The sequence below is a fragment of the Musca vetustissima genome, unplaced genomic scaffold (genome assembly GCF_032173495.1).
Source record: "Musca vetustissima isolate MV318-11 ecotype Yass unplaced genomic scaffold, APGP_CSIRO_Mvet_v1 utg12009, whole genome shotgun sequence".
NCBI classification, from domain to species: domain Eukaryota; kingdom Metazoa; phylum Arthropoda; class Insecta; order Diptera; family Muscidae; genus Musca; species Musca vetustissima.
The window spans coordinates 210,149-225,826 of NW_026881687.1; the positions used below are offsets into that span (position 1 = coordinate 210,149).

Consider the following 15,678-nt stretch of genomic DNA (forward strand, 5'->3'; position numbering starts at 1 on the left):
TCTAGCAGAATTTTAATGTCATGACAAGGGCAACGTCATATGCTGTTTCTAGCCGCTCATAAAATATGTCAAAAATCAACGCCTGGGATGGTCTTTGAAAAAAATATTCTTTAAAAAATCAACGCCTGGATGGGCTTTGAAAAAATAGACGCCTTCCATGGCCCTTGAAAAAAATATTCTTTTAAAATTTACCCCTTAGATGGTCTTAGAAAAAATATTCTTTAAAAAAATATTCTTTGAACAAATATTCTTTAAAAAATCCTTGGGTGGTCCTTAGAAAAAATATTCTTTAAAAAATGACGTCTTGGATGGTCTTTAAAAAATATTCTTTTAAAAATCCTCGACCTGGATGGTCCTTGAAAAACTATTATTTAAATATCAACAATTTTCCAAAATTTAATTTTTATATATTTAAATTTATTTTAACATTTTATATAAATATCTAATAACAAATCATTCACTTATCGTGGGCACATGGCATGCTTGCCACCATCAACTGGCACCAAGGCACCAGTTATAAAACTGGCTTTACTGCTGGCCAAAAATGCAATAGTTTCAGCTACCTCGAAGACATTACCCACCCTACCCATGGCATGGGTATCTTTGCAGCGTTCCAAATAATCGGCATATTCCTTTTCCGACATGCCACCACCACGTTTGTGGATCTCCGTTATAACCACACCAGGATTCACCGAATTCACGCGAACATTTTGTTTGGCCAATTCCAGGGAAAGATTCTTTGTGAATTGATCCAAAGCAGCCTTGGAGACACCATAACTGAGAGCACCGGGAAACGAACGTAGACCAGCTACACTTGAAACATTTACAATATTTCCTTGCGTATTAATCAGATAGGGCACGGACAGCTTGCTCAGTGTGAACACAGCACGTACGTTGGTATTCAGTACATTATCAAATTGTTCAATATCGATGTCCATTAGGCCACCTGCCGCCAAAATACCAGCATTATTCACTAAAATATCCAATCTCTGGAATTTTCCAATAACCTCATTGACGATCCGTTCAGCATCGGTGGTCACATCGGCAACAATAGAGAGGCAGATGATATCGGCATTGGCAGCTTTACATTTTTTCTCAGTTTCTTTAAGGTTTTCGGGATTACGTCCCACTATGGCCACATTAGCTCCATACTTGGCCAAGGTTTCGGCGGTGGCAGCACCAATGCCCGAACTGGCGCCAGTTATTAAAGCAACTTTACCGGTGAAATTCATTTTATCAACTGAATCCGCCACCTTTTGCCGGTTAGGAATGCATGGAATTACAAGTGTTTGAATTCTTATCACTGAGACGATGAGGCGAGATATTTGCTTTACGCACTGATAAGATTATTGGAGTGTAAAACAAAAACAAACTAAAAACTATAAATGTGGTTGAAGTGATTTTTTTTTGCAATGTTTGTGCCGTCTTCTAATTGGAAAAGTAATCCAATACTACACCGATTCCATTGTAAATTGGAATGTTCAATTCATAAAGTTCTAGACGGTTCTGCTGCAGAATAATGGTAAACTAATCGCTCTCTTTAGTTTTCTATGCTATCAGGGATGGGAACTTTGAATCAGATATATAAGGATTTTTTAAAAAATATTTTTCAATGACATCGATTTTTTAAGAATATTTTTTCAAGGGTCATCCAAGGCGTGGATTTTTTAATGAATAGTTTTTCAAGCACCATCCAAGGCCACTTCAATGATTAATACAGGCGTGGATTTTTTAAGAATATTTTTTCAAGGGTTAATAAGCCGTGTCTGTTTTAAAGAATTAACACAGGCGTGGATTTTTTAAAAACATAATACAGAAGTGGATTTTTTAAAGATTTTTTTTTCAAGGACCATCCAAGGCGTGGATTTATTAAAGAATATTTTTTCAAGGACCATCCAAGGCGTGGATTTATTAAAGAATATTTTTTCAAGGACCATCCAAGGCGTGGATTTATTAAAGAATATTTTTTCAAGGACCATCCAAGGCGTGGATTTATTAAAGAATATTTTTTCAAGGACCATCCAAGGCGTGGATTTATTAAAGAATATTTTTTCAAGGACCATCCAAGGCGTGGATTTATTAAAGAATATTTTTTCAAGGACCATCCAAGGCGTGGATTTATTAAAGAATATTTTTTCAAGGACCATCCAAGGCGTGGATTTATTAAAGAATATTTTTTCAAGGACCATCCAAGGCGTGGATTTATTAAAGAATATTTTTTCAAGGACCATCCAAGGCGTGGATTTATTAAAGAATATTTTTTCAAGGACCATCCAAGGCGTGGATTTATTAAAGAATATTTTTTCAAGGACCATCCAAGGCGTGGATTTATTAAAGAATATTTTTTCAAGGACCATCCAAGGCGTGGATTTATTAAAGAATATTTTTTCAAGGACCATCCAAGGCGTGGATTTATTAAAGAATATTTTTTCAAGGACCATCCAAGGCGTGGATTTATTAAAGAATATTTTTTCAAGGACCATCCAAGGCGTGGATTTATTAAAGAATATTTTTTCAAGGACCATCCAAGGCGTGGATTTATTAAAGAATATTTTTTCAAGGACCATCCAAGGCGTGGATTTATTAAAGAATATTTTTTCAAGGACCATCCAAGGCGTGGATTTATTAAAGAATATTTTTTCAAGGACCATCCAAGGCGTGGATTTATTAAAGAATATTTTTTCAAGGACCATCCAAGGCGTGGATTTATTAAAGAATATTTTTTCAAGGACCATCCAAGGCGTGGATTTATTAAAGAATATTTTTTCAAGGACCATCCAAGGCGTGGATTTATTAAAGAATATTTTTTCAAGGACCATCCAAGGCGTGGATTTATTAAAGAATATTTTTTCAAGGACCATCCAAGGCGTGGATTTATTAAAGAATATTTTTTCAAGGACCATCCAAGGCGTGGATTTATTAAAGAATATTTTTTCAAGGACCATCCAAGGCGTGGATTTATTAAAGAATATTTTTTCAAGGACCATCCAAGGCGTGGATTTATTAAAGAATATTTTTTCAAGGACCATCCAAGGCGTGGATTTATTAAAGAATATTTTTTCAAGGACCATCCAAGGCGTGGATTTATTAAAGAATATTTTTTCAAGGACCATCCAAGGCGTGGATTTATTAAAGAATATTTTTTCAAGGACCATCCAAGGCGTGGATTTATTAAAGAATATTTTTTCAAGGACCATCCAAGGCGTGGATTTATTAAAGAATATTTTTTCAAGGACCATCCAAGGCGTGGATTTATTAAAGAATATTTTTTCAAGGACCATCCAAGGCGTGGATTTATTAAAGAATATTTTTTCAAGGACCATCCAAGGCGTGGATTTATTAAAGAATATTTTTTCAAGGACCATCCAAGGCGTGGATTTATTAAAGAATATTTTTTCAAGGACCATCCAAGGCGTGGATTTATTAAAGAATATTTTTTCAAGGACCATCCAAGGCGTGGATTTATTAAAGAATATTTTTTCAAGGACCATCCAAGGCGTGGATTTATTAAAGAATATTTTTTCAAGGACCATCCAAGGCGTGGATTTATTAAAGAATATTTTTTCAAGGACCATCCAAGGCGTGGATTTATTAAAGAATATTTTTTCAAGGACCATCCAAGGCGTGGATTTATTAAAGAATATTTTTTCAAGGACCATCCAAGGCGTGGATTTATTAAAGAATATTTTTTCAAGGACCATCCAAGGCGTGGATTTATTAAAGAATATTTTTTCAAGGACCATCCAAGGCGTGGATTTATTAAAGAATATTTTTTCAAGGACCATCCAAGGCGTGGATTTATTAAAGAATATTTTTTCAAGGACCATCCAAGGCGTGGATTTATTAAAGAATATTTTTTCAAGGACCATCCAAGGCGTGGATTTATTAAAGAATATTTTTTCAAGGACCATCCAAGGCGTGGATTTATTAAAGAATATTTTTTCAAGGACCATCCAAGGCGTGGATTTATTAAAGAATATTTTTTCAAGGACCATCCAAGGCGTGGATTTATTAAAGAATATTTTTTCAAGGACCATCCAAGGCGTGGATTTATTAAAGAATATTTTTTCAAGGATATGTTTTCAAGGACCATCCAAGGCGTGGATTTATTAAAGAATATTTTTTCAAGGATATGTTTTCAAGGACCATCCAAGGCGTGGATTTATTAAAGAATATTTTTTCAAGGATATGTTTTCAAGGACCATCCAAGGCGTGGATTTATTAAAGAATATTTTTTCAAGGACCATCCAAGGCGTGGATTTATTAAAGAATATTTTTTAAGGACCATCCAAGGCGTGGATTTATTAAAGAATATTTTTTCAAGGACCATCCAAGGCGTGGATTTATTAAAGAATATTTTTTCAAGGACCATCCAAGGCGTGGATTTATTAAAGAATATTTTTTCAAGGTCTATCAAAGGCGTGGATTTATTAAAGAATATGTTTTCAAGGTCTATCAAAGGCGTGGATTTATTAAAGAATATGTTTTCAAGGTCTATCAAAGGCGTGGATTTATTAAAGAATATTTTTTCAAGGTCTATCAAAGGCGCTTATTTATTAAAGAATATTTTTTCAAGGTCTATCAAAGGCGCGTATTTATTAAATAATATTTTTTCAAGGTCTATCAAAGGCGCGTATTTATTAAAGAATATTTTTTCAAGGTCTATCAAAGGCGCGTATTTATTAAAGAATATTTTTTTAAATAATAATATTCAAGGTCTATAATAATATTCAAGATCTATCAAGGGCGTGGATTTATTAAAGAATATTCAAGCTATATCTAAGGCGTGGATTTATTCAAGAATATTTCTTCAAGGTCTATCAAAGGCGTGGATTTATTAAAGAATATTTTTTCAAGGTCTATCAAAGGCGTGGATTTATTCAAGAATATTTCTTCAAGGTCTATCAAAGGCGTGGATTTATTAAAGAATATTTTTTCAAGGTCTATCAAAGGCGTGAATTTATTAAAGAATATTTTTTTCAAGGTCTATCAAAGGCGTGGATTTATTAAAAAATATTTTTTCAAAGTCTATCAAAGGCGTGGATTTATTAAAGAATATTTTTTTAAATAATTTTCTTTAGAGACAAGCAAAGTTTTCCAGAAATTTCGGTCATCAACAACAATCCTATTTAGTTTTCATTAATAATGAAAATATTTTCCAAGTTTTATAATGAAAAGTGAAAGTGAATACATAATCGAAGAATGACTTGCGAAAATGGTTAAGCTTTGTTTTCAGTTTTTTCTATATTCAATACCCAAACGGCGACATTGGCATTGAAATCATGATTGTCCCCAGCTATAAAAGAAGATGTGAAGACAGACATCATTGGCAGTCATTCCAAGTCTAGCCTAAAGAAAATGTGAAAATACTGAAAGAGTAAAGAAAGTACAACAAAAATGTTTTTGGAAACAAATCGAATTTTCCGATTGGTAAGTTTTATGTTTAAAAAATTAAAAAAATCTTAACCTAAAATTTTCTCATTTACAGATTTCATTATTCTCATTGTTGTTGTGTGTATGCCTTGGCCAAAATAATAACCTTAGCGCTAGTCCCGAAGGTGATGGTGGTGGTGGTGGAAATAAAGTACGTCGCAGCATACTTGATCCGTTTGCTGGCCCACCACCGTTTGCTCCATTCGGTGCTGGCATACCGCCATTTGGTTTTGGTTTCCCACCCTATCCATTGCCATTTCCACCACCTTTTCCGCCACCACCATTTCCTCCACCATTTGGTGGCTTCCCTTCGCCGTTAGCGCCACCATTACCGCTGCCACCACCACCCGTTTTGCCAGCACCATTTCCCGCTCCATTTCCGTTACCCTTTTATCCTCCAGGGCCACCGTTTGGTTTTGGTTATCCTTTTGCGCCGCCATTTGCAGCTGCACCACCACCACCGGTAGCCCCTCCGCCACCTCCGCCGCCACCACCACCTCTTCCCGCACCAGCACCGATAATATTGCCAGCACATACAGCGGCAACATTAAGTGTTGCCTCATTACTGCACGCCTTAATTGCCAAGAAATTCTATCCACCTGTTGTACCGTTTCCAGTTCCAAGGCCAATACCATTTCCCGTCACAGTTAAGGTAATGTGGAGTTTTTTGTTTGTTTGGAAATATTGAAATATTACTTAAAAAAAATTGTCTATAAGTTCGGCTGGGTCGACATTTTTGTAGTATTCACCATGAGGTGGTCATTCAGAATATTTTGGAGATATGTAGTCGTAAATTGCTGAAAGGAGCAAATACCAAATCAGGGACAATTAGGTTGGAAAATTGGACATGAACATAAAATTTTCGCGTGACATTTTAATAAGGAACTGTTTAAAAACATGGAAATGTCAAGAAGTTGTTTGCCATAAATCATGTTCGCAATGGTAAATTTCATCACTTCAGTTGAAAAATAGGCATTAATTAATTAATTTTCTGAATAATATTTTTTCAATAGCCATTACGACCGCATATTTTTTAAAGATTTTTTTTGGAGGACCATTGCAGTCATGGACCTTCTAAACAATATTTTTTCAAGGCTTGAATTTTTTGAAGAACAATTTTTAAGGACCATTCTATGCTTTGATTTGTTAAAGAATATTTTTTTCGATTGCCATTACCGGCGAGGCTTTTCAAAAGAATATTTATTCAAGGTCCTACAGCATGTGGTTGATCTTCAAAATACCATAAAGGGCGGGATCTTAATAATATGGATTATATCCTAGGAATATTAGCAATGTATGTGCCTAATTTCAAAGCTCTATCTTAAATATTGCTACCTCTATCGTGATTTCAACAGACAGATAGATAGACGGACATGGCTAAACCGACATATAACTTTATTCCGATTTAGAAAGTACCTCATGGGGTCTCCGGTGAATATTTCTAGGTGATTGCAAACGGAATGACAACAAAAAATTAAATTTATTACTCTGTTTCATGTTACAGGTCCCAGTACCAGTTCCCGTACCTGTCGATCGTCCCGAACACATTACAATTCTCAAACCGTCTAATCAATATGACGATGAGCATATTTTGCATGAAGACAAATATCATGAAATGGAAAATGAATGGAATTCAGCACCACCGGAAATAATAAGGCATTCAGAATAGGTGATGGTGCAGGATCACGAAATTTCGTCAATTATTTTTTAATAATTAGTTTTAATATTTATTATTTTACTTATATTATTATGATGGAATAAATTGTTGGATTTTTATACTAATCTTAGGTTGTTGGAATTTGGAAATGTGTATAGGAAAACCTCAGGAAGGTCGACCAACTATAGAATATTTATAGATGTTAGCCAACCATTAGGATACCTCAGGAAGGTCGACCAACTATAGAATATTTATAGATGTTAGCCAACCATTAGGATACCTCCACTTATAAGAGAACTATAAAGGTTTTTTTATAGGCAAGTCCTATAAATTCAATGTACTGATCCGTCATGACATTGTTCTATATATGTTGCTTACTATTGGAGTAGTATTGCTTAGGTCATCAAATGGACCCAAGACGTTTGCCAGCGTTTATACGATAGAAATTGTGGTAGGTAGATAGATAGAAGCGACCCGAGTGCTACACGGCCAACGTTTGTCACCTCAGTCCATTGCGTAAAAGCAATAGGGCTGCTACAACTACAAGATGTTAAAAAATTCCCTACGTTCCTTAAAAATCAATCAATTTTTCTTTCAGAATATTCCGGCCCCGTCCAATTATAACCTTTTCTGTCTGATTTTGTTTTTTGAAGACTTTCTACCTGAAAAAGTTGTCAGAAAGTCGTTGCATATAGGAGACCTCCTTACGAGATTCATGTAATATCGAACAAAGATTTTCTCGATAAAAAATACATACCGTCGATAATATATTTATAGAAAAGTAACAAAGTTATTAGGCTCGTCCTAGCACAACTTTTCAAAACCATCATTAAGTGGTGTGCTTTCAAAATTTCTTAGAAAGGTCGGGAACTTTATGTGGCGACTAGGACATTGTATATTGTCTGATAGTAGACTATATATTTGGGAAAATTAAAAACCAAATGACGGACACTCAAGTTGAGGATACCTCTAGGCCGAAAAATGGCCAATCTTGAAATTGGGGTAGGGTAATTTTTCTATACTAAATACAAATAGGTGCCTACCCTATAAAGTGGACCATTATATGCTATTTTCAATACGAAACATCCCAGGAGTCATGTGTCAAATTTGAAAGCCCTATATTTAATATTACGTAAATATTACTAAGGTAATTACTTCGAGTTGTTGCAAACGGAATGACTATTGTAATATACACTCTACCATTCCACAAGGTAGAGTCAGACCTTGTATGTACTTATGGAAGATAATTGACCCTATGTGGAAGGGGTACCAGAAGGAGAGGGCCACCTTCGGACTTGACTTAGGCTTCGTAAAGATTCCGGACATCCCTTCCGCCTGATATTTGATTTATAATTATTGAACAGTTTAACCATGTGGGGAGGTACCCAAAGGAGTGAACCAAAGTGTCAGATTTTCGGACATAATCTAGTCTTCTTTAAAGTAATGGGTTGTGCAAAGTTTGGTTCAAATCAGATAGTACATTCGCATGATATTATAAAATTAAATTTCAGCAAAATGTTGACCATTTTGTGGGGGAGGTACCAGAAGGAGTGGACCGATATTTCCCATCTTCGAACATGAACTATGTTAAAACGATTACTTGCTTCGAGAGTTATTGTGCGCACCAGACCCGACAGAAACGGATTGGTCTTAAGAAACACGTTAACCCTTAGAGGATTCCGAAGTGATATTGATCAAAACGGTTCTTTAAGTCGCTTCAAATTAAATTTACATATTTATTAAATATTGGACCATTGTGGGGGAGGTACCAGATAGAGAGGACCGATGGGTCCCACTTTCGGACTTGGTAAATATAATAGGTTTTGCAAAGTTTGGTTCAAATCGGAATTCTATTCGCCAAAAATTGGATAGGATATTAAAAATTCGGACCATTTGTGGGGGAGATACCTGAAGGAGTGCACCAATGAATCCCATCTTCCGACTTGATCTAGGATTTTTAAAGAAAAAAGATTGTGCATTTTGTTCCAATCGGATATTCCATTCGACTGATATTAAATTTACCAATGTTGAAAATTTTGACCAATTGTGAAGGAGGTACCAAAAGAAGTGGACGAATGGGTCTATATTCGAACTTAATCTAGGTTTGGTAAAGATAATAGGTTGTGCAAAGTTTGGTTCAAAACGGATAGCCCTTTTGCGTGATTATTTTTTGGACGGATTTGGTCCAAATTTTTGTCGTATCAAAATGTGGATTAAAAAATAAAAATAATGAATAAATAAGGTATTTTTGTTAATAGAAAACATAAAAGACTAAAACCGGATACTCTGTTGAATTATAAAATTAATTTTCAGCAAAATTTTGGCGAACTTAATTTCCATCCTTCGTAGAAGAGGTTCTAAAAAATTACTATCTTCTTCAAACATTGGTTAAAATATCGCATAACTTTTCGCCTCTCTTGTGGGGGAGGTACCAGAAAATATGACTCGTTATTCCACATCTTCGAACTTGATCTAGATCTGGAAAAAATATTTCGATGTAGAATGTTTGCATGGAATCTATTATTCCCTTCAAGAGTTCTCGTGCTCACCAGTCAGCCCGACAAACACACGGACATTTGTAAATCGACTCCAAATTGTCTGAAACAGATTTCGTTCAAAGAACATTTCTATCGAATCAAATTGAGCAAAAGTTGTTTTGATTTAACTGCCTTTTACATAGTTGTATTTGAATTTAGCTGGCCACAATACAATTTAAGATAACACCTCAAAATATTGGTACTTTTTTCCCTCTCATTTCACTTTAAATGTTTGCGTTTAGCTGCATAGAGAATATCAAATTTAAAAATAGTAGTGTTTACAACCCATTGCAAACAATACACAAGGTTTTTCATTCTCGGGGTCAAAAATGTTTTTGATTTAATTCGATTCTACACTAATTCAAGAATGTCCCTACAAAATTTCAAGTGAAAATCTCAAGAACTCTTGAAAATATAGCCGATTTATTGTGTCAGCATCAAGTGACGGCTAAAGGGGTTCTCAAACATTAAAACTCTTTTGCGAATGGCGGGCACGATAACTCAAAAACTAATAATCCAATCGATTCCAAATTTTTACACGTTTCTCTGTGAGTGTATAGCTATCGTATGAACTAGGATAAAGCCAATCGGTGAAGATCTTCCTTATTTTTTAACTTGGTTTTTGGTCAAAAATCGGCGATTTTCCAAAAATTTTGTTAATTTTAGAGCGAAGTCAATAATCCTAGTTCATACGAGAGCCAGACATGTATTCTTTCTAACGCCGTTGGAATTTTCGGATTCCGATGTTGCAGTGAGGAGTTATCATGCCCGCCATCAAAAATAAGGACTTTTCTTTAATTACAAAAAACAATAACAAAAATTTTTTTGTAAATTATTTTTCTTCTCTTTTAAATCTTCAAATATATATGTGCAAAGTTACAAACCTTAACAAGCATTGGTATTGATTTACCAGCCCATTGAAAATCTTGAAAAATTAAAATCGAGAATGGGTGGGGTTCCCTTAATGCAATAAATATATGTTAAAAACACAAAAGTCCTTTTGGTTCTTAGCGTTGATTGCGGATTCCAGAAAATTTAACATTGTCCAATTTTTATGCAGTGATTTCAATTACATGCACATTGGCACAGGTAAGTTGTTTAACCCTACGGTCAATAACCGGGTACATTTGTACCTTTTTCTGAATAAAAATGATGTACATTTTTACTAATGGAGATATTTGGATCAAATGTTGATGAATCATTCTTGAGCTATTTTCACACATAATGGAAGAAAAAAAAAACCAGTGAGCGGAGCAGTATAGTCGGACGGGGCCGACTATACGATACCCTACACAACTCCCATGAAAATCTAACTTTCTGTGGTTCTATATTCTGAGATTGGGCAATATTTCGCGATCTTTGCACACTTATGACTGTCTAGAGATCAGCAAATGTTACTAATAATCAGTACAGCCCCTCTAATTACTTGTCCAGATTCGCTTCACCTTGGGTTGTGTTCTGATGTTCGGCTTTCGACTCGAAAAGTACAAATAATTAAATTTTCGGTCCACTTCATCTGAAAAGTTATTATTTGATCATCACCTAACATTTTAGGCGTTGTCCTTGACCATAACTGGAACCTCATGGATTATTTCAAAGCGATCAGCGGTATATTTCCGCCCTCCAGTGGATACGTAAGCTCCTGTAAATATTTAACTCCCGCATCGGAGTACCTACGACAACATAATTGATATCAATTTAAAGGTTAACCACTCCCCTTTCATATACTATCAACTTCTCGGGTCTATGTCCTTCAGTGGTAAATATATACGCTATAGAATACAAATTTTATAATTTTTCACACAAAAGTTAGGGTCCATTTTACCCGCTAAATATTGACCGATCTTTATCAAAACAGGCATGCTTATTCTTTGGCCCGATCCCATTCTCCATGCAAAAATTCGCGGTGTTTGGGCCATAATTGCGGCGCCTGGAGCGACCAGAAAATCAGACAAAAATAAAGTTTTTGGTCCATTTCATCCCCTAAATATTAACCGATCTTTTCCAAAATCAATAGGGGTCTTCATTGGCCAGAACCCATCCTACATGCAAAATTTCGTGAAGATTGGTCCATAACTGTGGCATGTATCCTGTTTACAAATTATAATGGACAGACGGACGGACGGACACACATGTCTAGATCGACTCAGCTAGTCGAGATATGACGATCGGTATACTTAAAGGTGGGTCTAGGACCAATATTTCGCGGCGTTACAAACTTTTGGGGCTGCACAAAGCTATAATACCCTGACAACATAGTTGTGTAGGGTATAATTATAAATATTTTCCATATATAATTTTTACAATTTTTTAAAGTTATTACCTACGTAGATCAATAACCGTGGTACATTTGTACCCAAGGAAAAACAGGGAGATTCTGACTTCCACTAGTCGCCCTGACGGCCCCATGTTGTCTAGGGCCACAAAAATTTGCAGAGGGTTTGAGGAACACCTAAATAATATCCCAATAAAAAAATAACTAAAAAAGCTTAACCCATTCGAAAGCTATAATGAATTTTCTATGATTGTTTTATATAGATTATCATTTAAGCATGGATTTAAATATATTTTTTTAATGTATATACAATTTTGAGTTCCTACATCTAGACCAGATCCGCATAGACTAATATAAAACAAAAAACCTCACGATTGTCCAATTTTTTAATGAGTTACAAAGCTATCTTTGGATGGGTACAAATGTACCATGGTTATTGATCTACGTATACTTTTTGGTTATTGGCCGTAGGGTTAAGATATCTGCACATTTGACATTCTTGCACAGAAATAATTGTAAATGTTGTTTGTGCAGGTAAGTCAAAACTACTATATATCCTCATTAGCCATAAGGCTAAGGGTATACAAATTTATAATTTGAATCCTATAGTGCCACAAAAAAGGTTTTGATATGTGTTAATGAATTCACCGCTCCACCCAAGACAGCTAAGTCACATACATTTGTGAATAATACTAATAATAAGAAACAATTGAAGTAATAATAAACAATAATAGGGGTCTAATAGAATTGCTGTTAGAAAACATGAAACCACTTACCTTTTAAACTCCCATTTCGTTCCTACAAATCAATTTAATGGGTTACATGCGCAATATATTCCAATTTTTTATTTAATTTTCTTACACTTTTTCATATTTATTATTTTATAACTTTTTTGAAGACATTAAATTTCGAATAACATTTTTCGACTAAATTGTTTGTAATTTATCTACGATTACGAAAATCAAACCACTTTTTAATGGTTGAAAGCCGCACTAAGTGATGAAAACTTTTAAAAACACAACACACAAATTTATCTAATGAAGCTTTTGTAGTAAAACGAAACCGAATGCGAACCGAAAAAACAAAGCCATCAAAAATAACTAGTACGCATTAACCACAAAACGACGGATAGTGAAGCTTAGAGGAGGTGGAGCATTTACTTTTTTTTAACATGGACACGGAAACGTTGTTGCAAGGCGTCATATTTTTTTATTGAAAAAGCTTTTTGTAGACAAACGCGCACAAATCTAACATCGAAGATGCAATCGAGCAGCTACATACACACACGAACACACTCTTACAGAAGCAAACATTTTTGCATTATAGATAAAGGAATATTGCTGACTACTTTTTTTATAAATGATATGAAAGGATTTTTGCACTATTTTGTGTTGTATTGAAGTTTTTCAATTATTTTAAAAACAGCATTATTAATTTCTAACATTTTATATACACATTTTTATTTTCCATTTTTTGCAATAATTTGATAACAAAATTAACCGATCACAACAACGGGCGTCTTCATTTTATGAACGCGACGAAGGAACTAAATGACAGTGGAGTTCTAGAACTTCCTCTTACTGGCAGAATGAGGAATATGACGAAAGAAATTTCAACGAAGATATTGCAGGGGATCCCTTTGTTTTTTAAGAGTGTATACTGAAAATGGCCACGACTGAACTTAACAACCATGGAAAGGAAGGAATGTGAACATGATGCGGTTCCTTAACCTTACAAAGGGACAATTCACCGATGTACTCTAACTGGAAGTTGGAATGGAAATAATGCATTGGTCGGATTTGATTTTGAAGAGAGTGTACTGAAAATGGGCACTTTCTCTGGAAGTGGGCATTTTGAGAAGTGACCAGTTCTAGAAATCTCTCATATTAGAATTATATGGGGAGTATGAGAGATGACTTAACGAAAAAGTTTGAGAAAGATTGATTACATTGGTTTTCTTTGATTATTAGGAAGGTGGAAGAGAGTGAACGAATGAACTAAATGACAGGATAGTTCTAGAGCAGTGTTGGGCAAAATTAAATTGAGAGCAAGTGTGTGCGAGCGTAACTGAGAATTCACCATTAAAAACGGCTGATGTAAGGAGAAAGAAAGAGAAAATGTGTTTACCCATCGACCCTCAGTTACGGTAGCGTATATGGGTAAGCATGCCTGTTCTAGAGCTCTCTCCCTCTCTCTCTTATACTCGTATTAAGGGGAATATGAAGTATTTAACGAATAAATTTTAAACGAAGGTATTGCAGGGATTTGCTTTGTTTTTTAAGAGTGTATACTGAAAATGGCCACGACTGAACCTAACGACAAGTGAAACGGAAGGAATGTAAAGATGTGCAGTTTCTTAACGAGTGGACAGTTCCCGCATTTACTCTTATTGGAAATTGGAATGATGATAATGAGTTAGTCGGCTTTGATTTTTAAAAGAGTGTACTGAAAATGGGCATTTTCTCTGGGAGTAATGAGGGAAACTGTAGAAATGTGATCATGTTGTAGGTTTTTACCTTACGTGCATAATGAGATCTCTTTTAAATGGGGGAATATGAGGGGTGACTTAACGAAAGAGGTTGAAACGATGCCTTCATTGATTTTTAAGAGAGTGTACTGGGCATTTTCTATGAGAGAAGATTAAATGGAGGCGGACAATTTTGTATTTCGCACACAAAACAAATATCGGAACATGATGAAGCTTATGCAAATTTTAGACATATTGGTTTGTGGACTCCAAGTTTCTTTGGACCAAATCTGTTTCAGACAATTCGGAGTTGATTTAATAATCCTAGTCCATACTAGAGCTGTAAGGCTATGGTTATAATAACTGTATGTATTTTTATACCCTTCACCACACTGTGGTACAGGGTATTATGTCTTTGTGCATATGTTTGTAACAGGCAAAAGGAAACGAGATAGACACATGGTTCCTGCTGAGAATATGCATAGAATCACTTTTTAAGTTGATTTATGCATGTCCGTCCGTCCGTCCGTCTGCCTGTCTGTCCATGTTAAATTGTGAACAAAGTACAGGTCGCATTTATGATCCGAATTGGATGAAAGTTGGTATAGGTCTCTTATTTGGCCCAAGGACGAACCCTATTGAAATTGGAAAAAATCAGTTCAGATTTAGATATAGCTCCCATATATATATATATATATATATATATAGAATGACATGTTTATGGATCCATTTTCATGTTAATGGTCCTTCAAAAATTCGACGTCTGCTAGGATTCATCTGTTAAATATGCCAAAGTGGTGAAGGGTATCATATAGTCGGCCCGGTCCGACTTTACTACTTTCCTTGCTGGTTCTTTTATGTAATTTTCTAAATTCTAAAAAAAAATCAAACATGAGATCATCATGCCTTTTATATACACAAATTATTGCAAAACAACAACTGCGCCAGTTTATAAAATTCGTCATACTTAAGAATGGTTACAATCAAAAAATATTCAAACTATGAACTGGCCCGTATGTTCTTCCGACCAGAAACCGATAATATATGGGGAATCCTGAATCGTCGTGTCTATACAGAAAACCGCCAATACCAAACTGTATTTAACCTCAAAGAAGTTATTGTCGATTATAGCGATTTGAGTTTTTAAAAATAATTTTATCTAATTTTGTAAAAGTTCGTCTATAGCTATGAAATGAGTTTGAAAGTTCAAAATTAGGCAAAGCCATAAAGAGCAAATTAATTATTTTAGTTGAATAAAATGTGTTTTTAAAACTAATTGGGTCAATTTTTTTGTCAAATAACAACCAAT

General features: G+C 34.9%; 2 protein-coding genes across 2 annotated transcripts; one reads left to right on the forward strand and one right to left on the reverse strand.

Moving 5' to 3' along the window:
- Window positions 1-461: 461 nt before the first annotated feature.
- LOC133327643 (3-oxoacyl-[acyl-carrier-protein] reductase FabG) lies at window positions 462-1,247 on the reverse strand. Its single transcript, XM_061536165.1, has one exon. The coding sequence runs from the start codon at window positions 1,230-1,232 to the stop codon at window positions 462-464; it is 771 nt and encodes a 256-aa protein (XP_061392149.1). The 5' UTR covers window positions 1,233-1,247.
- A 4,150-nt stretch (window positions 1,248-5,397) lies between these two features.
- Window positions 5,398-7,102, forward strand: LOC133327650 (formin-2-like). Its single transcript, XM_061536173.1, has 3 exons — window positions 5,398-5,430; window positions 5,489-6,085; window positions 6,938-7,102. The coding sequence occupies exons 1-3, from the start codon at window positions 5,398-5,400 to the stop codon at window positions 7,100-7,102; spliced, it is 795 nt and encodes a 264-aa protein (XP_061392157.1).
- The last annotated feature ends 8,576 nt before the right edge of the window (window positions 7,103-15,678 follow it).